The sequence below is a fragment of the Eurytemora carolleeae genome, unplaced genomic scaffold (genome assembly GCF_000591075.1).
Source record: "Eurytemora carolleeae unplaced genomic scaffold, Eaff_2.0 scaffold1352, whole genome shotgun sequence".
NCBI classification, from domain to species: Eukaryota; Metazoa; Arthropoda; class Copepoda; order Calanoida; family Temoridae; genus Eurytemora; species Eurytemora carolleeae.
In genome coordinates, this window is record NW_019397240.1 from 3,165 (window position 1) to 26,846 (window position 23,682).

The window sequence follows — 23,682 nt, forward strand, 5'->3', positions numbered from 1 at the left end:
GCGTGAAGCACCCTGAAAGCCTAATTCTCTAAAATATGTCTTCCAGAGATGGAATTTAAAGAATTTGATATTTCCTCCTAGCTTAGAATCTATCTGTGTAGATGGGTTCCTAATATTTCTCCCTAGTTTAAGATCTATCTGTGTAGGCTGGTTCCTAATATTTCCTCCTAGTTTAGGAACTATCTGTGTAGGTTGGTTAGTAATATTTCCTCCTAGTTTAGGATCCATCTGTGTAGGCTGGTTCCTTATATTTACTCCTAGTTTAGGATCTATCTGTGTAGGCTGGTTCCTAATATTTCCTCCTAGTTTAGGATCTATCTGTGTAGGCTGGTTCATAATATATCCTCCTAGTTTAGGATCTATCTGTGTAGGTTGGTTTCTAATATTTCCTCCTAGTTTAGGATCTATCTGTGTAGTCTGGTTCCTAATATTCCTCCCCAGTTTAGGAAATACCTGGAGAAAGAATTGTAAGTAAAAATGAGTAGTACATATTTTCCCTTTTACCTTGTTCTACCATAAACAATGATACTGTCCAAATTTAAATATATTTCTCGTAAAACTGAATCAAAGAAAACAGAGTCACCTTGTATTTTTCGACTGCAGATTTTCATGCAAAACTTTCTATTTAGATCTTTTATAACGTGAGTTTAGAGAAGGTATGGAAATTATATTTAAAGAACTGTAAAAGTTGCATTCACAAAGGTATGAAAAAGATTTTGGCGTTTTTTTTTAATTTAAAAAGTGTTGATTTCTTGTAATGTCTTTCTATGTCTATGCTGCATAAACTGTGTTCTTTTTCCTGTGCCTACAAGAAACCCTGACTTTAAAGTTTACGAGATTAAACTTTGTCACAAAATCAAACATTGAAAAGGTTCAAAATATATTTGCAATATAATAGACATTACCTTTTATAAACATTGCAGTCCACTATAGTTTCAGTAGAAGCAAATATTTACATTTAGTATATAGCGCCGCAATAATTGGATAATGAGATAGAAAGAAAAATGTTACCGCCATGCAATTTCTATTGGTTCAGAATAAACAACAAACACATGACTTAACCCTGATTGGATCAGGCGCTAATGGACTCGGCATACATCGAGTGAGTGTATACAAATAATTACTTTTTATTTCCAAAGCTCTATTTTATTGGTATCATTAGGATATACCTAGTGCATTAAACAGCTTATTTTACTTGTTTATTTTGAAAAATAAAATTTAATGCTTAACATGAAAAATATAAAGGAATTCAGTCTTTTCCGCAAACTCAGAACCCCTTTATGTCAAAATATAAATTCTGTCAGATTTAATTAGTTTAAATCTGTTTAAAATATCAAAGGTTTACACCATCAGGTTGCAAAGATATATTATTAGAAAATTTGAGTTCGTGGCGAAGACTTAATTTCTTTGTTTTTAAGAAACAAAAATGAGATGTTTAAATACAAAATATTAGTTTGGGCCGAGCATTTGTTGTTTCACCATATCCATGGCTAGGACAGAAACGTGGATCGATATTTGTGAGGTTATACGAAATATTTCCCAGCTGTTTTTAGAACTCTAGTCTGGGTTTGTAGTAATATACGTAACGCAGGCAGTTCTGCAGTAAGCCTAGATAAAGTGTAATGTTTACAATGCAGGGGAGTTTTTCATACAGAATGAGATATGATCAGAAAGAACTTTGTTAAATTACGCAAAATGTCTATTTATTTTATTCAGTGATGCCGAAACTTAGTTGTAGAAAACATCCCAATCATGGCGGATAATGTAGAAATAAGTTAGTTAATATTTCTATCAGATAGTTAATATAAAGATATAGTATATATTATTATATATTTACTCCAGGGATCTAACCTGCTCATGTGAAGTGAATAGTAAATATATAGAATATATATGACAGTCTAAAACCAGAGGCGTACGCAAAGGGGGGCTATGGAGGCACAGAATTATTATCAGAATTAAACAGTTTTCAAGCTTGAAAAACGACGATATCCTCCACATATATTGATAAGAGAAAGATTTAAGGGAATCTTTGTAAATCCAGCGTTCCACTCAGAATAAAAGGTCACTTTAAAGGGACTGTAAAGGAAAAATGAAAGGGGGTACAAGGCTGAAACCTACGGATAATGCACTGCCATTGGTGGGAGTTTTGGTCACATGATGCAGATGCATTAATAATATTATCAATTATATCTTTTACAAATGAAAAATTGTTAAATTCAAATAATAATAGGAGCAAATCTTAGTTTCTTAGGCTCCTCTGCCATGTCGTTGTTTTCAGATTGGTTGTGTATTTTCTGAATTTGGTCTGTTTAAACCTACTATCTTTATACAAAATTTTATAAATATATAGATTTTCATGTAAATTTGACACGGTTTTTTATCAATTTATTGAGACGGGAACATCAGATAGAACTCTTTTGGGTCTCGATCAACTCCTAAAATGCTTAGGTTTCAGTCTATACCCCCTTTAATTTTTCCTTTTCAGCCCCTTTAAGTTACAAAAAGAGAGTTAAGAGAGCTGAAAAAAATAGATTAAAAAGAATTTCAAGATTACATAAAATAATATTTTCAGATTACTCAATTTTCAGAATGCTGGACTTTAAAATAGAATTGCTCAATCCTCTGCATACATACTTCCCGGGGCAAAATATAGAGGGAAGGATTATTATATCCCTGGATAAACCTAAGGTATTATATACCTCCTACTTTATATCCCGGGACAGGTAATGGAGGGGAGGATAATTATATTCCTGGATAAACCTAAGGTATTATATATATACTTCCTACTTTATATCCCGGAGCAGGTAATGGAGGGGAGGATTATTATATCCCTGGATAAACCTCAGGTATTATATATACTTCCTACATTATATCCCGGAGCAGGTAATGGAGGGGAGGATAATTATATCCCTGGATAAACCTAAGGTATTATATACATACTTCCTACATTATATCCCGGGGCAGGGTTGGAGGGGAGGGTAATTATATCCCTGGATAAACCTAATGTATTATATACCTCCTACTTTATATCCCAGGGCAGGGTTGGAGGGGAGCCTGGATAAACCTAAGGTATTATATACATACTTCCTACATTATATCCCGGGGCAGGGTTGGAGGGGAGGGTAATTATATCCCTGGATAAACCTAATGTATTATATACCTCCTACTTTATATCCCAGGGCAGGGTTGGAGGGGAGGATATCATAATTAACCTCCTCCTGCAAAAATGGAAATAATAAGACACTAATCATAATATTTGTGTTTAGACAATGTCCAGTCTAAAGATAGAGTTGAGAGGGGATGGACGTGTTCACTGGACTGAAAGTAAAACAGTAACTAGGGATGGTAAATCAGAAACAGAAACAATTCATAGAAGGTAAACTGTCTATTAAAAGTTACTATATCTTCAGTCAATGAACAGCAGATTACTGCAGTACACACAGAAATCTTACCAAACTTCTAAAAGTTTCCGCTACCTTAAAGAGACTGTAAGTTTTGTTTCAAGTGACCCTCCATAATATTGAGTTGCCTATCCGATTAATAACACCAATTTACCTTAAAGGGACTGTAAGTTTTATTTCAAGTGACCCTCCATAATATTGAGTTGCCTATCCGATTAATAACACCAATTTCCCTTAAAGAGACTGTCAGTTTTATTTCAAGTGACCCTCCATAATATTGAGTTGCCTACCCGATTAATAACACCAGGTTCCCTTAAGATCTTGTCTGTTAAAGAATGAATGAGAATCCATGATTTCTCTCTTTAAGGGATGGTTATTTTCGAATGTGAGTTCTAAAATATAAAAAGTGACTTTGAAGATAAGAGAATTAAGAAGATAAAAAGATGAGAGCATTAAAAAATGTTAAGCTAGAAAAATGATGATTTTATCAACATCATTGTAATGTTTGAAATGTCAAGGTTGCAGGTTGCAAAGATATAGGAAAAAGAAAAGTTTGTTTAGATTACATTGTACTTTGTTTTACTTTTTATTATACGTTGTGAAAAAATTGTATTTTAAGTTTCCACGTCAGCTATTTTCTTACTGTAGAGAAGTTTTATTATTATATATGCAATATGTATCTAAATGATTTTTATGTTTTATCTTGATTGAAATCTTTCTTTGCATTTTCGATTGTTATGCCCAAATATGAAATAAAAACCTTAAAGCTTTTTATATATTCTTTCACTGATTTTAATAATTGAATTGATATTTCTTATAGTTTTATAGGTTCTATCAAAGTTTGTTGAGAAATAAATCGATATTTCTTTAACCAATGATAATTATGTGAAAAAAATATGGGGTGGAGGAAGCGCTCAAAAAGATCGCACACGCAAAGTCATATTTTTACTTAGAATCCTTTAAATTAGGTTGATTTTTCCTTTTCTAGAAGTTGAATTGTGAGAGATCAACAGTATGTTTTTTTTTCTTACGAAGACTGTTAAATTAAAGGAAATAATTCTGTAGTTGTAGAATTCATATAGTATTCATTAGGTGGCAAGAAATATTTTACAAGAAAGTTGTTTTACTTTGTTTTATCTCAAGGTCTCATGAGAGTTATCTTGCGATGGATACCATTCTCTTCAATGGACCAGAGTTGGGTAAGTCCGTGTTTACGTTCTAGGTATTGGATTTCATGTGTTTATGTTTTAGGTGCTGGATTTCATGTGTTTCCGTTCAACCTATTCCTTCCTACTAACCTTCCTTCATCATTTGAAGGACAGCATGGAAGCATCAGATATTATGTTCAGGTATTTAGTATTTCACTATTAAATGGTCGTAGTATTACAAGAAAATACGATAAATATGAGAATATTATAATCATTGTCTTAGACACTGAATAATCTAGTTTTTCTTTAAGATACGAATATTATCTGTTTCTTGTTCTTCACTAAAATTTAAAATATCTCAGAACCATGAATGGATTTTTTTTATGAAAATCTAATTTCTGTCTTTTCTTTTGCCAGTAATTAAATTGAGCCCTGAAGACAAAACAAGTTATTCAAAAAAATAAATATTTCTAGGCTCAGCAGCTTTAAATATAAAATAATTTTGAAGGGTGTTGTAGTGAGAAGCTGGAAATGGAACCATAGGTTGTAAATACATTTTTATTTTCAAAATTAATGATAAAGGTAGTAATTAATGAACATTTTGATTAAAAATTTACAAATTACCTTGATGGAATCAGAGGAGTCTAATGAGCTTTCCAAAATGTGGTCAGCATTCTTTATATCTTTTAAATGACAGTGGGCTAATCGATATTTTGGCAATTCAGTTTCATTTAATTAATTTTAGTCTTCACATTTTAAAATAAAATTTCATTAAACTACAAAGACTTAAAAATGTTATTTAATGTTTAAACAATGCTGTATTTTAGAAGTTCATTGCTTCTTTCCATTTTTATTTGGAGATTCTTTAATTTTTAGCTTTTAGATTATTTCATAATCATCAATTTAAAAATAAAAATAAAATAGTGGCATGCCTGACTCACAATGATACCCTTTAAACTGTTACTGATTAATTTCGAAGTAGATCAAATTATCTATCTTGTAATTTGTTTAATTATCTATCTTGTAATTTGTTTAATTTTCTATCTTGTAATTTATTTGATTTTCTATCTTGTAATTTGTTTAATTTTCTATCTGGTATCTTGTTTAATTTTCTATCTTGTAATTTGTTTAATTTTCTATCTGGTATCTTGTTTAATTTTCTATCTGGTAATTTGTTTGATTTTCTATCTTGTAATTTGTTTGTTTTTTTATCTGGTAATTTGTTTAATTTTCTATCTGGTATCTTGTTTAATTTTCTATCTTTTAATTTGTTTAATTTTCTATCTTGTAATTTGTTTGTTTTTCTATCTGGTAATTTGTTTAATTTTCTATCTGGTATCTTGTTTAATTTTCTATCTTGTAATTTGTTTAATTTTCTATCTTGTAATTTATTTAATTTTCTATCTTGTAATTTGTTTAATTTTCTATCTTGTAATTTGTTTAATTTTCTATCTGGTAATTTGTTTAATTTTCTATCTTGTAATTTGTTTAATTTTCTATCTTGTAATTTGTTTAATTTTCCATCTTGTTATTTATTTAATTTTCTATCTTGTAATTTGTTTCATTTTCTATCTGGTATCTTGTTTAATTTTCTATCTGGTAATTTGTTTAACTTTCTATCTGGTATCTTGTTTAATTTTCTATCTGGTAATTTGTTTAATTTTCTATCTGGTAATTTGTTTAATTTTTTTATCTGGTAATTTGTTTAATTTTCTATCTGGTAATTTGTTTAATTCTCTATCTGGTAATTTGTTCAATTTTCTATCTTGTAATTTGTTGAATTTTCTATCTGGTAATTTGTTTAATTTTCTATCTGGTAATTTGTTCAATTTTTCTAACTGGTAATTTGTTTAATTTTCTATCTGGTAATTTGTTTAATTCTCTATCTGGTAATTTGTTTAATTTTCTATCTGGTATCTTGTTTAACTTTGACAATGTCTTGTTTAGTCTTTTCTGCAGTGAGTCCACAAGTTATTTTCATTGAGAAACTGCAGTTAGAAATAATAATAGTTTTCTACAGATAAACAAATATATCTTCGTTATTTTTGCTCAGACGAAGAAAGGATAACAGGGTACCATTGTCAATAGGAGATACCATTATTTGAATTAGAGGGTCACTTAAGCCTAAACAGGCTGAGGGGAGGGCCTAGCACCCCCTTTTACTCCCCCCCCCAGGCTATACATAGATTCAAACCCCCAGTCTGTATAGGGTTAAAATCATGTATTTAATCTGTGATAATCAATTTAATATCTTCACATATATTTATGTTTCAGGGTTAAAAAGCACTTCACTTTGAATAGTATAGTAGACCTAAATATGTATCAGGGGTGTAATCACCCTGGAGAATCAAGGTAATAATATTTGTAATTCAAGGCTGAAAGAAAACTTCCGATAGATATGGAAACAAAACTAGAAGGAGTAAAAATGCCGATATATTATGTTATAAAACTAAAACGCGGCAATTTATAGTTTTGCTCTTCTGTAAAGTTGAGACTAAGGGTTGAAGTTTAGGTTGGGATGAAGGAAGTTTTGAATGATAAAGTTTAAACGAGTTTCGGTAGATTTCTGCGCATCAATGCTATTCTAAAATAATTATCTCATCGGAGAAAAAATATTAAAGAAAAGAAACTTTGAGGCGAAAACTGTACAGGGGGTATGGGTGCTAAGACTCTTACCAGGAGAAGTGAAAACTATGATTTTCAGGAGGTAATTAGGCCTCCACTCCAACGGAATTCTAGCTCCCCCTGCTAATTCCTGTATACTCTCCTAGGATTTCATAAAATGAAAAATTACAATTCAATATCAAATTTGTATTTATTGTATTTTGGCCAATTGTTGCATTCAAAACCTAGAATTGCCTGAAACAGTATCACAAGAAAGGATGTGATAAAAGGGATAAATGAATTATTTTTGGGAATCGTTTTCAACCCTTTATCGTCTTTAATTGGCTCAATGCTGATCCCTTTTCGTCTTTAATTGGCTCAATGTTGACCCCTTTGCGTCTTTAATTGGCTCAGTGTTGATCTTTTTTTGTCTTTAATTGGCTCAATCTTGATCCCTTTTCATCTTTAATTGGCTCAATGTTGACCCCTTTGCGTCTTTAATTGGCTCAATGTTGATCCTTTTTCGTCTTTAATTGGCTCAATGTTGATCCCTTTTCGTTCTTAATTTCGACAAAAATCTGCTCCACGCAATTCAAGTTTTTTTTTTAATACAAAGCGTCGATCTAACAAAAGAGAAAAGCCTGAACAAAGCAAAATCAATTATTTTATCATAAAGAATTTGAAAAATCATTCAGGCTGATATTTATTGCCAGAGTTATTATTTTACATTCAGAAATAAACACAAGATTTTGGTGCGTTTAATTGTAAAATATTCGATATTTCTCGGATTTTAGAATTGTATTTATTAAACAAAATCCAAATCACAAGAGATAAGTTTACAATAAACATAATTAGAAAAAGAACAGAAAGATTAAGTAAACTTCCTATAATTACACTTCCTAAAATTAAGTTTCATCATTTCCTATAAGTTACATTTCATTAAATTACATTTCCTATAAATTACACTTTATATAAGTTAAATTTCCTATAAGGTTACATTTCCAATAAAGTTTCACTTCCTATAATTACACTTCCTATAATTACAGTTCCAATAATTTACATTACACATGTTTGTAAATCGAGGAGTTATATCAGCTATTTTAATTTAGAATTTTTAGATTTAACCATAATCGTTAAAAAAGTGTTTCTTCTGGATTACCCTGTACTAACCGCGGCGCCCCTCTCCTTTCAAATAAAACTTAAAATAAAATAGAATTATTGGAAGTGTAAATATATGAAGTGTAACTATATGAAATGTAACTCAGCCCTCTCCGTGTACTTCAGATTAAAATATTTCAGGGATTCTAAAACATTTTGTTGTCTTTGCTGCCGGTCAGGTCCTCTCTGCGCTTTAATTATGACAGACAGGCAGGTTTTATGCTTTTTACTTAAAATATTTTTGAATATTTCTCATTTCCGAGGCGAGGCTAATTTTTCATCTGTTTACAGGGTCTGTTGGCGTAATCTCAAGTAAACTTTCATTCATAGGGTCACATGTCCTGAAAAGCATCTTCTGGTCAGGAATAAATTAGATATTAATGTTTATGAACAGGGGTTCTTTTGCGTCACTTGCGCATTTCTGCTGCTGGAAAACAGTCTAAAAATTATTAGAATTAAATTCTTTTCAAACTAATAGACAAAACTTATCTTATATATTATTGATCAGATATTATAAGTCTTCAATTTGGTATTGATGGGAATCTGGCATACCCAGTTGTCCACAACACTGCATACTCAGTTCAACTACCTGCCATAGCCGGTCTGTCCCTTTAAATGATGGGTTACTCAAGATTACATTGTCGATGTTTTTTTGGATAAATAAATATAAAAAGCTTTTAATACAGTTTCAGTGAAAAAGGCTTAATACAAATTTATTACAAATAAAATTGATACTTTTGAATGTTATGTTAAAGTGTGTTTCTATCTGATAAACAGGTTTATAAATAAAATCTAAACTGCCGATCTTCATGTACACTATGTACTGTATTTAGAAGCGGGTATGTACCTGGAGAATCCATAATATTCACAGCAGAGGTGGATAATCAATCAAGCAAGGTTCGTTTTAAATCCATATTATTATTTTTGATTTTATTGTAGAAATGATAATAAAAATAAATAGATATATATTTATCTCTAAAGTACAAGGAAATGAAACATTAAAAGTACAAAAATTGCAAAATTGCTAAAACTAAGTAGTATTAATGCCACACCAACGAAATTCAAATATCTCCCTAGAAAAATGTCAAATTGAAATTTTTAGAAATCCAAATGCAAACTGAATATGAGCGAAGTTTATTAGTTTTACGATGTGCATAAAACTATCCCTATATATGTATAGTTTGTTGAATCAAGAAAATGTTCAGGAAATGACGAACTCAACTGTACAGCTGGTGGAGAAAGTAACCTTTAAAGCTGGTGGACACACAAGATCAACTTCAAGGATTATAGCAGAGCAGCAGCGAGGTCGAATTGGTCCTGGAGATTCCGACCTGTGGAACAAGGTTGCAATGTATGTTCCAGGATTACCTCCGTCTAATCTTGGTGGTTCATGTAATATTATACAGCTTCAGTATATTCTACAACTTGTTGTGCATCCCTCAGGTTAAACCAATATTTAATATCAGCTGAAATAGAAAAATAAACACAAAATCTAACAGCAGCTGAATAAGAAAAATAAACGCAAAATCTAACAGCAGCTGAATTAGAAAAATAAACACAATGTTTAACAGCAGCTGAATTAGAAAAATAAACACAATGTTTAACAGCAGCTAAATTAGAAAAATAAACACAATGTTTAACAACAGCTGAATTAGAAAAACTAACACAATGTTTAACAGCAGCTGAATTAGAAAAATAAACACAAGGTTTAACAGCAGCTGTGTTAGAAAAATAAACACAATGTTTAACAGCAGCTGAATTAGAAAAATAAACGCAATGTTTAACAGCAGCTGAATTAGAAAAATAAACACAATGTTTAACAACATCTGAATTAGAAAAATAAACACAATGTTTAAGAGCAGCTGACTTAGAAAAATAAACACAATGTTTAACAGCAGCTAAATTAGAAAAATAAACACAATGTTTAACAGCAACTAAATTAGAAAAATAAACACAATGTTTAACAGCAGCTAATTTAGAAAAATAAACACAATGTTTAACACCATCTGAATTCGCAAAATAAACATAATATTTTAAGGCGTAGGATTCGCTCTTACTGTGAGTTTGCCTATTACTATTGGAACCATTCCTCTTCAAGAATATATGAACCAATTCTCCTATAACTCCGGGATAGGTACTGCACCTCCTCCGCCTCCCGCGATATATAATTCAGACCCTACTCAGAATCAACCAGGAGCAATAAGGTTCTATGCTCCAGGATCAGGTAAAAATCATAGATAAATAAATAAACATAGATAGCTTATGTACGCAAAATCACCAAGAATTGTACAGTCCGTGAACTCATGAACTCATACTTCTAGGGGTCAAAGTGTAATTCAATGATAAGCGGGGTGGTTTTGGTGTTTTAACGATAATTCAATTTTTGTCTGAACCCTTTAAGGGCCGAAGGGTCTGAATCTATGTATAGTCTGGGTGGGGCGTCCTTTGAGAATAGGTAGGGTTGAAACGCATGTTCATAGCCCAATTTTTCAATGCCAGCTCATTAAAGAAAAATAAAAGTTCGATAACTGTTATGGTTTGGGTGCTAGGGAGGGTTGAAAAAAATGACAAAAAAGGTCAAAAAAATGTAAAAAATATTTTTTTTGTTTAAAACAAATATCAAAGTGTGACAGATGTTTCCACATCCATTTTTCAAAGGCTTTTAAAAAATATAGATTTTAGATCTGCAGCTTTAGTCATAAAAAAGTGATGGGCTATTTTAGATTTTTTTTTTACACAGACTGGACTTTTTACCGCCCTGTACATAAAAAAAATTACAAAAAATCCTTTAAATTTCTATTCATTAAAAGTTAAAAAATTTCACAGTAATAGTGTCAAATATGAGAGTACTAGGGCAAAAAACAAGAGGGGGGGGGCGCCAAACGCCCTCTCCCGCAGCCTGTTTAGGGTTAATAGATAAGGAATGATTTTGTTAAGACATTAATGCTCCTCCACCATATCCCCCTGTTGGCTATAACCCTTCTGCATATCCCCCCAGCGCCTCTGCTCCCCCTGGCGCCTACCCGCCCGGCGCCTCTGCTCCTCCTCTGCCCACAAGTTTCTCTGCATACTCCAACCTTCCCCCTCCATCCTATGCATCAAGTGTATGGGGAGAGGTAAAGTATTTATACTATCAAAAATTGCTGATTTACCTTTGATTTCTATCTTTATTTTTTCTAAATTGCTTTTTCTCTGTAATTTCTCCCCTTTAAACTTAGGATCCATAAAGTCAGAATACAGAATTTATTTATTGGTATTATCGAATTTTCCAAACTTATTATCCTCGGAATTCTAGGCTTAGACGGATTTCCAGCACAATGTTTTCCCTCGGAGCAATTACTTTTAGCTGAGATAACTCTATTCAATAAATACTTAAATTAGATTCTTCTTCTAATATCAATCTAAATAGAGAACAAAACTTATGCATCGTTTATCGATTCACTTCAGCGACTGAACTTGATAGCCAGGACACAAAACTTTTGAAATGAGGTTTTTAACCTTTATCTGATTTTACTTCTTAAATCGGAGACAGTTTTCCATTCCCAGCAATATCGAAGTATCCGGAGAAAAGGGTTTAGCCTTCAAGCGCTCCAATCATAAAATAATTGAGCCTGTCCCCTAATCTCTGAATTTTTAATCCTTATATTTCTAACTCAATGTCAGAGACCTTAGATATTTCAAAATATAATTTCTGCGGTCGACCAAATAAATTAAGTTTATAACACAGGTTTGCAGGTTGCTAAGATGTTGGTTTATGAAAATTTAAGTATGAAACCTTCCCCGGGGGGGGGGGGGGCATTTGAGGTTGTCCTTCTCAGCATTTGTTTTCTTTGAAGATAGTTTTTGTAAGGTATATATTCTAGGTGAATGTAAAGGCTGATGATGATGATGAACATACAAGGGGAGATTTTAAATTTGTTCCTCAATATCCTACTTATAATGTTATTAAACCCTACTAGATGTTTAGACTTATACTTCATTTTACTCTGTGTTTTGAATATCTAATTTTAAATTTTTAATGTGATTAAACCTGTCTATAGATGTTCAGAGTTTTACTTGATTAAAACTTATTTGTGTTTTTGAATATGTAATTTAAAATTTTTAATGTGATTAAACCTTAGAAGTATTTGAATATGATACCTTTATTGTGTATCTTTTACGATTAAACCTTAGCAGAGCTGTTTTGAATTTAAAAAAAAATGTTTTTGATTGAAAATAATATTTCACCTTTCGTTAAATTTACTTTATTTTAACGTGCTATCATATGAATGTTGATATGCTCAGTTAACGAAGTGATAGTTTAGGCTATATCATCAATAGATGATTTGGAGAATTAGAAAACTATCACTCGGAGATATAATGGGATTTAATCAATATATTCTATAAATAAAACTGGTTTTTCTTACTTCAGAAAATGTTTCAAAAAAATACTAAAAGAATGAAAACAAAAGAAATGTTTATAGTAGTACATAGGAGTACAAAGGACCCCTTTAGTCTTCAGAAAACAGTGTACTGCAAATATCGAAGGCTTTCTATATAATTACTATAAAAAATATCAAGGTTTAGACTACCATAGATACATACAAACCTGATTAAATATACATACATATATCTTCTACGCCTTATTTAGTCAAACACTTAATGCTTTTACAATCACAACACATTTCAGTACAAAATATATAGTATATAGAATATAGAAACAGTTAAAAATTAATTCTATGAATTTTCTATTGTTAACCTATATTTTATATTTTTGATTCCTTAAATACAATATACAATATCATAGAACAAACTGTTCAGCCTTTCATATGCTTTAGAGAAACAACCAAACAACATTTGATAGGCCAGAGCACAAAACTTAAGACTTAAGTTACAAGGGTATCGTTATGAAAACTAGTGTTGGAACCCGGGTTTCACGAATGAGATTAAGCAGTTTTGTGGATATGAATATTTTTGCTATGAAATATTATTTTATTTAGTTTCTTCATATTCTCCATTTTTTTTTTAATCTCTTAAATCAAATCTATACAAATATTAAGGCCCGTAGCTAAGGGGGGCATAGGGGCAGGTGCCCCCCCTTTTTTCTGACGGGGGGGGGGGGGGATAGAAGGGGCACATTATCCGGTGAGAAGTGTTGAATAAGGAAAAAAATCTGGAAATAAAATCTTCAGTAAAAAAGTCCCAATTTTTTAAAATCATAGGACAAAATCATAGGACAAAATCATAGGACAAAATCATAGGACAAAATGTCACTAAGTCCTGGGACTTCTGCCAATAAAGTCTAAGGAAAAAAGATCACATATAGTAAAGTCCTGAATAAAATATATTTGAAGAAAGAAAAAAAACCAAGAAAGGAGGAAAATGGGAAATTGAGGTCAAGTCTTGTACGTTTTCATAAAAAGGACTTTTGCATCTGCATATTTAATATAGCCAGGGGTCTTTTTAATATAAAGTCAAAAGTTTCATAGATGTAACCATGCTTTGCAAACTGAAACCAATAAAAAAGTTCTGAAAAAAAATGCCAGGACTTTATTTTCAAAAAAAAGAGAGAATTTTCAGAGTATTTTTTGGCAGTTACCGTTGAGGAAATACCGATATGATGTGCATATGCCCTATTTATCTTAATACCTTTCTATTTTCCTAGGACATATTCTGCACTGTTTATTTGGTGTGACGTCATAAAGTATTCATATCTATATGTTACCCAATTAATAATTCCATGAAAAGAAAATACCATGAGCACAGTTTTCAGATCACAAATGAAAGTAAAATGTCGGATTTCGAATTTGAGATAGAATTTTTGAACCCATCAAACACCTTCCAAGGGGAAGTTTTGGAGGGAAAGATCATTATATCCCTGGATGAACCTATGGTAATATAAACCTCCTACTTTATATCCCGGGGCAGGGGGTGGAGGGGAAGATCATTATATCTCTGGATGAACCTATGGTATTATAAACCTCCTACTTTATATCCCGGGGCAGGGGGTGGAGGGGAAGATCATTATATCCCTGGATGAACCTATAGTATTATAAACCTCCTACTATACGTACTTCCCGTGACAAGGGCACAAAACGTTTCGCGAAAAAATGCGAAAAGTTACGTTCGCACTGGTCAAATTTTTTCACAAAATTTCGTTTTTTTTCCTGAAAACTTCGCAAAAACTTTTATTTTGCAAAAATGCGAATATTCGCAAAAATGCGAAAATGTGTTTCATAGCTGCAACAGTTAATGGCTCAAAAGAACTTGTGGAATTCTGTGCTGTGATAGCTCAATATTTGAAGTTTTATTATGTCATAAATCATAATCATGTATAACAACAACAAATAACAATTGTGTAAACAGTAATATTTTATAACGTATCTTGGAAGTATGGATAGTTATTAAGCAGGGTGAATTTGAAATATTCCGAATTAATTTGGTTTTTTCCCGTAGCAGATTTTATATTGTGTTTTCCCGTAGTAGATTTTATATTGTGTTTTAAGAAGTCGTTCTTAAATCTATATTTATATTTTGTGTAAACCAGAAAAAGTGAACAGTCCCTTTGTAAAGTAACTTCCAGACCCAATTTAGATTTAAGAAAGTACTTTTTCTCCAATAGAATAGTTCAGCAGTGGAATGCACTACCTGAAAACATCAAAAATGCAAGAAATGTGAAACAATTTAGACAGATTATCTTAGCCAAGTGCTTCTACCCTGATGAAGTAATCTATTAAGCCTCTGTTCTTAGAAATGGTATGGGTCACCTGTAAAACTGACACTTCTTCCTTGGATCAAGACAGTCCCCTAGAAGTTCCTCTTCAAGTAAACAATTGCTGTAACCCACCATTTCAAGGCAAATGCAGAACCAGTTCCTTTATGTTAGTAGGACCAACTTGTATAAACAGCTCCCACTGCCAGCCTCTCATGCTGTCAGCAATAGTTTTAATCAATGCAGAACCAGTTCCTTTATGCTAGTAGGACCAACTTGTATAAACAGCTCCCACTGCCAGCCTCTCATGCTGTCAGCAATAGTTTTAATCAATGTCCATGAAGTTTAACATTGTCTGGCCTATAACTCAGAGTAATTAGGACAAAATATAAAAAGAACGTTGCAAGGAAGAAAATGTAAAAATCTCTCTTTCAACTGAACCCTGAAGCTGCTGTAAGGTGGGAAAAGGAACTCCCGCGTTGGCTAATCAGTTCCATCCCAAAGAGACAAAGAGCATTTATTCAGAGCAAGGTTCTCCATATTCGACAAGTCCTAACGTCCTACTCCTAGGTATATCAATTGCATTATGATCATGTATCAATCATCTGAGAGAAAGAAGTGTGAAGTGTTTTTTTTAACACTTTTCATATTCCCGGTAAAATGTCTAAAAGGTAAATCTCCCAATCTAATTCCCTGAGTGGAAGAAACACGTTTTGTTTTTAGACAATGTCACGTGTGACTATAGCGTTCCATGGGAATGCTAGCGTATCCTGGGTCGAGGGAACTGGAAAAGAGAAGCAAAGGAGAAAGTAAATAATTTTATGTTTCGTATAAATTTATTTTATTTCATAGATTATTTAAGTGTTTAATGAAATTTACTAATTTTTCAAAAAATTTAAGTCTAGATATAATCGCAAATTTTTTCTCATTTGGCTCAACAAATTTAGTTTAAACTATCTGAAGGGGCCCGACATTGCACATGGAATAAAAAAAGATTCCGATTTTTGAAAAAATTTTATTTTTGGAAAATACAAATTTTAGAATTTGGTTATCCTATGTTACCCCCAGGGTACCCATTGGTTCCTTCGAAAAACTTTACAAACAAACAAAACCATTAATATTTTTACAATTAAAATTATCATGCTTAAGGAATAAACAAGATTGTGTGTGTACTCATAAAACAGTGTAAAGTATAAGGGTTCCTTTTTTAGGGATGAAGAAACCTTACTTAAAGAGGAAATCACTGTGTTCAACGGACCAGAGTTAGGTAAATATATTGTTCCATGGACCAGAATAAGGTAAATATATTGTTCCAGGGACCAGAGTTAGGTAAATATATTGTTCCATGGACCAGCGTTAGATAAATAAATTGTTCCATGGACCAGAGTTAGGTAAATATATTGTTCCATGGACCAGAGCTAGGTAAATATATTGTTCCATGGACCAGAGCTAGGTAAATATATTGTTCCATGGACCAGAGTTAGGTAAATATATTGTTTCATGGACCAGAGTTAGGTAAATATATTGTTCCATGGACCAGAGTTTGATAAATGTATTGTTCCATGGACAGAGTTAGGTAAATATATTGTTCCATGAACCAGAATAAGGTAAATATATTGTTCCATGGACCAGAGTTAGGTAAATATATTGTTCCATGGACCACAGTTAGATAAATGTATTTTTAAGAGTTAGGTAAATATATTGTTCCATGAACCAGAGTTAGGTAAATATATTGTTCCATGAACCAGAATTAAGTAAATATATTGTTCCATGGACAGATTTATGCTAATAAAATTTTAGTGTTAATATTTAAATATCCAGATGTAATCTTCAAATTTTAAAAATATTTTAGAACCATAAGACTGGCACTTTTTGCACATCAAGCTTTTACTTTGTTACGTTTACTAAAGAACATAATCATGAATGGACTTTTCCACTCAAATATAATTTACGTTTTAGGAATTGGATTACATGACTTACCTTTTACCTTTCCCTTACCTACTGACCTTCCTTCATCATTTGAGGGATCAAATGGAAGCATTCTATACTATGCTGAGGTAGTAATTAACCATTTTAAACAAATCCCAATAGACATCAAAATTATAATTAATTTATTTTCTAATAGAACTGCTGTGGCAGAATTCTTTAAATTCCATCTCTGTTTAAATTTTGTAAAAGCATAAAATGAAAGCAAAAAATTATTTTGGAATTAGTGCACTAAAGCAGAATAGAATGTAAGATTGTTAAATGGGCCATGACATGAAGATTGTACTTAGAGATAAAATTGATTTTATGCTAAATAGGGGGTCAACCTGAGTTCAAAATGTAAAAAATTTAAATCTTTGACCGAGGGAATTGGAGAAGTTCAAGTTTCAGTCCTGATTTTAAAAGTAAAATTAGTAGCGATCGTTATCGAATTCTATTCGACGTCAACCTGTAACCCCTTTCATTTTTCGCAAACACTCCCTTTAAAAAACCATAATATTGTGAGTTTTGACGCACTTATAAACTTAGATTGTTTCCAAAAATTATTTTATTTTTGAGGCTGTAATAGTGAGGAGCTGGAGAAGAGACCCAAGGTGTATATTTATATTTATACTTTGAATGCTGTATCCAATAATCGTAAAAAACTTCACATTTGAGAAATCACGAAATTATAAATATATATAAATACATACAAGGCTTTTAGGGCGCTTCGCGCCCATCTTTTATTTAAATTGTCAACATGTTCTTTTGTTTACGTTTTAATACAAAGAAGAAAAAAATTTTGCGGATTTAAAAAAAAAAATCGCGGATTTTCAAGAATTTAAATTTTTTTACAAAATTTTCACGTGATTCCCACAAAAAATTTGGGCCCGATCGGTTCAGCCGTTTTGACGTTTATTGGATACAAACAAACAGACAGACAAGCCAAATTTAAATATATAGATATTATAAATTAAATTCAATAAACAAAAAACTGCCAAGTGTAAGAAAGACTAAAAAAATGTGTCACTTAAAATCATCCTGAACTTATTAGGAAATCTCATTTTACAGAAATTTGTTTTTCTCACAAAATTTGTTAAAAATTAATTTTTTTTGATTAGGACGTGTAAAGAATTAAAACTAACAGCAGTTTCCGTTAGTTTTTAACTAAGAGTTTCTTACTTATTTTCGTTTGTCAAATGAACTTCCCCGAGGCCGAATTTAAAGAACTTAAGCCGCGGCTTAAATTTGAGACGCGGCTAAAATATGGTTGGTTTCATCTAAAAATGTATTTAACTTTTTCAAGATTTAAGCCGGCGCTCAATTAAAACCTGTTTTTGGCAGATTTGAGTCGCGGCTCAAATTTAGTAAATTCGTACTCAGTTCATTTTCAAAAAATTTTCTTAAATTTCAATAAAATAAATATATATTTTCTAGCGTCCGAGAAGGCTTCACGGTGAATGCCAGATTAGACCTAAACAAGGTGCTGGACTGTAAACTTCCTGGAGAAGCAAGGTCGATATTTTAAAGAACATTTTAGACAATTTTTGCTATAAACTTGAATGGTCTAATCCCTTAATCTTTGAAACCTGATGATATTAATATTTTATATTTTAAACTTACACTTTTTGATCTATTAAAATTCATCGTCTACAACATCGGGGTTGCAAAGATATAGGGATTAAAAAATTAGAGTTTGTGGCAAAAACTAAATTCCTTTAGAAATACCAAGAGTTGATATTAATTTTTAAACTGTAAATAGCTATTAATAACAGAAGTAAAACAGGATAGAAACTGGAACAAGGATAAGGAAATAAACAGAAGTGGAGCAGGATATAAACTGGAACAAGGATAAGGAAATAAACAGAAGTGGAGCAGGATATGAACAGGAACAAGGATAAGGAAATAAACAGAAGTGGAGCAGGATATGAACAGGATCAAGGATAGGGAAATAAACATAAAAAGGAACAGGATATGAACAGGAAAAAGGATAAGGAAATAAACAGAAGTGGAACAGAATATGAACAAGAACAAGAGTAATGGAAATGAACAGAAGTGGAACAGGATATGAACAGGAATGAGGATGAGGAAATGAACAGGAACAATACTATGGAAATGAACAGAAGTGGAACAGGATGTAAACAGGAACAAGGATAGGAAAATAAACATAAATAGGAACAGGATATGAACAGGAACAAGAGTAAGGAAATGAACAGAAGTGGAACAGAATATGAACAGGAACAAGTATAGGAAAATAAACAGGAATAGGAACAAGATATGAACAGAAACAATACTAGGGAAATGAACAGGAGTGGAACAGAATATGAACAGGAACAAGGATTAGAAAATGAACAGAAGTGGAACAGGATATAAACAGGAACAAGGATAAGGAAATAAACAGAAGGGGAACAGGATGTAAACAGGAACAAGGATAGGAAAATTAACAAGAATAGGAACAGGATATGAACAGGAACAATACTATGGAAATGAACAGAAGTGGAACAGGATGTGAACAGGAAGAAGGATAGGGAAATAGACAGGAATAGGAACAGGATGTGAACAGGAACAACAGTATTGAAATGAACAGAAGCGGAACAGGATGCAAATATGAACAAGGATAAGGAAATTAACAGAAGTGGAACAGGATGTGAACAGGAACAGCAGTAAGGAAATAAACAGAATTGGAACAGGATATGAACAGGAACAAGGATAAGGAATTAAACAGAAGTGGAACAGGATATGAACAGGAGCAAGGATAGGGATGTAAACAGAAGTATGATCAGGAGTAGGAAAAAAGATGGCATATTTTAGGGATTCTAAGATGTTTTGTTGTCTGTGGTGCAAGTCTGGTCCTCTCTCTGCCTTTATAACAACAGATAGGCAGTGTTTATGAAGTCCACATATTTTTAAAATAGATTTTAAATGTTTCACACATGCAATCTTTGCTTTTAATTCAGTCATAATTTTTTCTTTTTGATAAAAGAAAAGAATTAAGGTTTAATGTAAAATTACTTTGCATATCTGTTTAAGTCTGGGTTTTTTACTTTATGTTTGAATTAATTTAATAAAATTTTGGAAAAAAAGAAATCGGAAGAAAAGTTTGGAGATCCTGCTGAAACCACCATAAAAAAAATACAAACCTAAGGCTGTAAAAAAATGAAAAAAGTCCCCGGGAAAAAACGTTACAAAGTAATAAAATCTTAGCCACAAGCTAAAATATGTTAATCCTTCCTTATATCTTTGCAACCTGATAATTTAAATCTGAGATATTTCAAACTTTATTTTTTTTTAACTAAAAATATGCTTTTAAACATTCGGCAAAAATGTTACTGTCTGGCTCATAACTGAAAATATAATGTTGATTTATGAATATAATTTTGATATGTTGATCTTTATATCCTCTGCCTATAGAAAGGGTTATGTACCTGGTGAATCCATAATATTCTCTGCAGAGGTGGACAATATATCAAACAAGGTTAATGTTTAACCTACAGTTTATTCACTTTATTTATTTCAGTATTTTGGACAATTAGGAATCGAGTCTTTGCCACAAACTTGAATTTTCTAATCCCTACAGCTTAGCAACCCGATGATTTAACCTGTGATCTTTCAAACTTAGATGATTTGATCTCACAGAATCCATAGGTTGAAATATCCAAAGAATATGTGTTGGTGCTAGGCTGAGACTCAATATCTGTCTTGTAACTAGAATCAGGACTGTCAATCTTTATTCTTCTTAGTTATTCTGCTCATAATAGATTTAAAGGGACTGTAAAGGAAAAATGAAAGGGGGTATATGCTGAAAGCTAATCACTTTAGCTCTTGATTGCGACCCATGAAAATTATATCTGATGTTCCTATTTCGAGAAATTTAAATACAACTTTGTCAAATTTATACGAAAATTAATATATATACAATTTTGTATAAAAGTAGTGGGTTTAGATAGATCAAATTCAGAAAATAAGCAATCAATCTGAAAACGATGATATCCCAGAGAAAGCTAATTGTAAGTTAGGTTTACTCCCATTCTATCTTAATATTTCTTATTTCTTTTTTGAATAGATTTAATTCATAATATTATTTATAAGTCCGTATTACTTGACCAGAAATACCACCAATGGCAGTGCAGTAAAGTGGTCACTTGATACAGGCGGAGACACGTGACCAGAATACTGCTCTGCCATTGGTGATAATTCTGGTCACGTGATTTAAGTTTCAGATTTTCTAAATTTTACATATATGAATTTTCGTATAAAGGAATTGAGTCTTTGGAACAAAATCAAATATTTAAACCTCAATATCTTTAGAACTCAAAGTTGTAAACCTTTGATTTTTCAAACTCAGATTATTTGATCTAACAGGATTCATAGTTTGAAATATCTAAGGTCTGCAACATTTGGTTCCAAAGATATAGTGATTAGAAAATCAGAGTTTGTGGCAAAGACTCAATTCCTTTGACACAGCTTTATATCAATTTCTCGAGTCAGGAACATCCGATATAACTTTCATGGGTCGCGATCAAGAGCTAAAGTGATTTAGCTTTCAGCATCTACTTTCATTTTTCTTTTACAGTCCCTTAAAGTTAAAAAATTTTAAAGGAAATATCCGACAAAACTATAATTATGATTTAATATATATTCTAAGGAAATGCTTTACACAACTATAGTGCTGAAGAAGACAATAATCTATATAGATGGACGTCACCAGAAGATTGGCTTTGACAATATTTATGAACTGAAGGGAGAACCCATATGCCCTGGAGGTTCTGATTCCTGGAACAAGGTTTTGATAAAAGTGTCAGATTTGCCTCCGTCTAACTTCGGGGGTTCATGTAAGATTATAAAGCGGCAGTATAGCCTAACTCTTACTGTGACTCCATCAGCAGGTTAAAATCAAATTTAACGGCTCAGTCAAATTTAATTAATAACCTAAATATTTATAGTTTTTGCAATCCCTTTGAATTTGGATTTGCCGATCACTGTAGGAACTGTTCCTCTTCAATCCTCAACCAAATCCAAGAAAGAAACTAAACCATCTCAACCTTCTGCAATAAAAGAACCTGCTACGAATCTACCAGGATCCTTGCCATAACCTGCAGGATAAGGTTCAGATTAAAGTTTATACTTTGTTGGCATTGAGCAATCATACACATCTGTCTGCCGATCAAGGTTTATAAACAACAATGTACAGATACTCGGGACGCGCTTCAATGTACTGGAAATGTCCTCCTCATAGCAAATGGACACATAATTAGGGATGTTAACGTTTTCATTTTTATGAAAAAAGATCGTTTCGTCAAGAAAACGATCGTTTTTTTAAGTTCGTTTTTTAAAAATGGTCGTTTTAAAACGATCGTTTTTAAAAACGATCGTTTGTATAAAAATCGTCGTTTCGTTAACGATCGTTAACGAAGAGAGGAAACCGACCTGAAGGGCATCTGTACTTATCATTGAGTAGTTTTTAAGAAAATATCAAGAAGTATTAGCTACCCCACAACCTTTTAAATTCATGTAAGGCGACATTCAATAAAGTATGAATGTAATTTTTTTCAAAAGCGATCGATTTTCCAAAAATTACCGTTTTTATAAAGTTCTTCGTTTCGTTAACGATCGTTAACATAATTGTCAATAAAAATTTTTTAAACGATATTTTTTCAAAAGCATTCGTTTTAAAAAACAATCGTATAAAAAAAGGTCCCAAATCTTTAAAAAAACGATCGTTTTCAAAAACGATCGTTATTCGTTTTTTAAAAGTTCAAAACGAGTGGGTCGTTTTTAAAAACGATCGTATTTTCCCAAAAACGAAATGATCGTTTTTGAAAACGATTGAAAAACTAAACAAAAAACGATCGTTTAACGATCGTTTTCAAAAACGATTAACAACCCTACGTGGCATAATATGACGCAACTGCTTATTGGCGGGAAGAAGTCACAACTTTGTTGATCAGAAGAGTGTAGGATTTTTACAGCCATGTCAAGCGGAAAACCCCCCCCCCCCCGGCATCGTAAACGTTGCCATAGCTATAAAGACGACATTTCTACGTACATTGGAGCGCATTCAGTGTATCTAACCTTTCTAAAACCTTGCTGCAAATATATATTGTGTATTTACATTATCCAGTGTGTCTCTAAACAATTATATAATAATTGATTAATTTCTAAAGTGATTTGTGTGGACATTAAAATTATCGATGAAAAATTTCCTTGATATATAAAATGATACAAACTTAATCATTGTTTCATATTAGTGCCAGTAGCAAATAGTTTAAGATAAGGGAAATTCTCTGATGCATATTAGATTTTATTAGAATAGTTGATACCAGATTAGATTTTATTAGAATAGTTAATACCAGATTTCAACAGATTTTTTTTTTTGACATTTTCCGACAATTTAAAAAACTTTACATTTAGGTTCAATTTTTGGTCGGGTAACTCATTTCTAAACTCATTAATGCATTTTATCTTCAAAAGACCACTTGCTTATTGCTACAGATTTTTCTCTAATATTCTAATTGTAATCTATTGCTAAATGAGGGAAAACATTGTTCCTCATTATTTCGCCCGAGTTTCCAAGCTACATTTATATTTGTTTGTATAATATGTAATTTAATAATTTCTTTCAACGTATGAACAAAGTTTTTGATATTTCTTTATTCATCATTTACGATTTAGATTTTTCATTTCATTTTTTATAAAAGTTCTTAAAATAATGTCT

The 23,682-nt window shown here is 31.8% G+C and overlaps 2 protein-coding genes across 6 annotated transcripts; both read left to right on the forward strand.

Moving 5' to 3' along the window:
- The first annotated feature begins 1,974 nt into the window (after positions 1-1,974).
- Positions 1,975-12,703, forward strand: LOC111712979 (arrestin domain-containing protein 17). 4 transcript variants are annotated; one of them, XM_023487747.1, is made up of 13 exons: positions 1,975-2,061; positions 2,589-2,688; positions 3,267-3,376; positions 4,545-4,600; positions 4,653-4,750; positions 5,058-5,092; positions 6,824-6,901; positions 8,453-8,521; positions 9,145-9,208; positions 9,517-9,754; positions 10,350-10,535; positions 11,249-11,427; positions 12,175-12,703. In XM_023487747.1, the coding sequence occupies exons 2-13, from the start codon at positions 2,590-2,592 to the stop codon at positions 12,268-12,270; spliced, it is 1,308 nt and encodes a 435-aa protein (XP_023343515.1). In that variant the 5' UTR covers positions 1,975-2,061; position 2,589; the 3' UTR covers positions 12,271-12,703. The 4 variants fall into 4 exon arrangements, with proteins under 4 accessions (XP_023343515.1, XP_023343514.1, XP_023343516.1 ...); XM_023487746.1 differs by lacking the exon at positions 1,975-2,061 and having other exon boundaries at positions 2,577-2,688; XM_023487748.1 differs by lacking the exons at positions 1,975-2,061; positions 5,058-5,092 and having other exon boundaries at positions 2,597-2,688.
- A 1,166-nt stretch (positions 12,704-13,869) lies between these two features.
- LOC111712978 (arrestin domain-containing protein 17) lies at positions 13,870-22,260 on the forward strand. Of its 2 annotated transcripts, XR_002767570.1 has the most exons (9): positions 13,870-14,183; positions 15,726-15,811; positions 16,214-16,269; positions 16,962-17,059; positions 17,547-17,581; positions 18,405-18,482; positions 19,779-20,442; positions 21,613-21,853; positions 21,911-22,260. XR_002767570.1 is itself a non-coding variant. In XM_023487744.1 (7 exons), exons 1-7 carry the CDS (start codon positions 14,031-14,033, stop codon positions 19,858-19,860), a joined length of 588 nt encoding a protein of 195 aa, XP_023343512.1. In that variant the 5' UTR covers positions 13,870-14,030; the 3' UTR covers positions 19,861-20,654. The 2 variants fall into 2 exon arrangements, 1 of the variants encoding a protein (XP_023343512.1); XM_023487744.1 differs by lacking the exons at positions 21,613-21,853; positions 21,911-22,260 and having other exon boundaries at positions 19,779-20,654.
- Positions 22,261-23,682: the final 1,422 nt, after the last annotated feature.

Bases quoted from the DNA above. Each gene is read 5' to 3' on its own strand.
- LOC111712979 (XM_023487747.1), top strand. From the start codon at position 2,590: ATGCTGGACTTTAAAATAGAATTGCTCAATCCTCTGCATACATACTTC. The intron at 3,377-4,544 runs GTAAACTGTCTA...TTTTATCTCAAG, and splicing joins ACAGAAACAATTCATAGAAG to GTCTCATGAGAGTTATCTTG. The intron at 8,522-9,144 runs GCAGGTTTTATG...TACTGTATTTAG, and splicing joins GCTTTAATTATGACAGACAG to AAGCGGGTATGTACCTGGAG.
- LOC111712978 (XM_023487744.1), top strand. From the start codon at position 14,031: ATGAAAAGAAAATACCATGAGCACAGTTTTCAGATCACAAATGAAAGT. The intron at 17,060-17,546 runs GTAGTAATTAAC...TTTATTTTTGAG, and splicing joins GCATTCTATACTATGCTGAG to GCTGTAATAGTGAGGAGCTG. The intron at 17,582-18,404 runs GTGTATATTTAT...TATATTTTCTAG, and splicing joins AGCTGGAGAAGAGACCCAAG to CGTCCGAGAAGGCTTCACGG.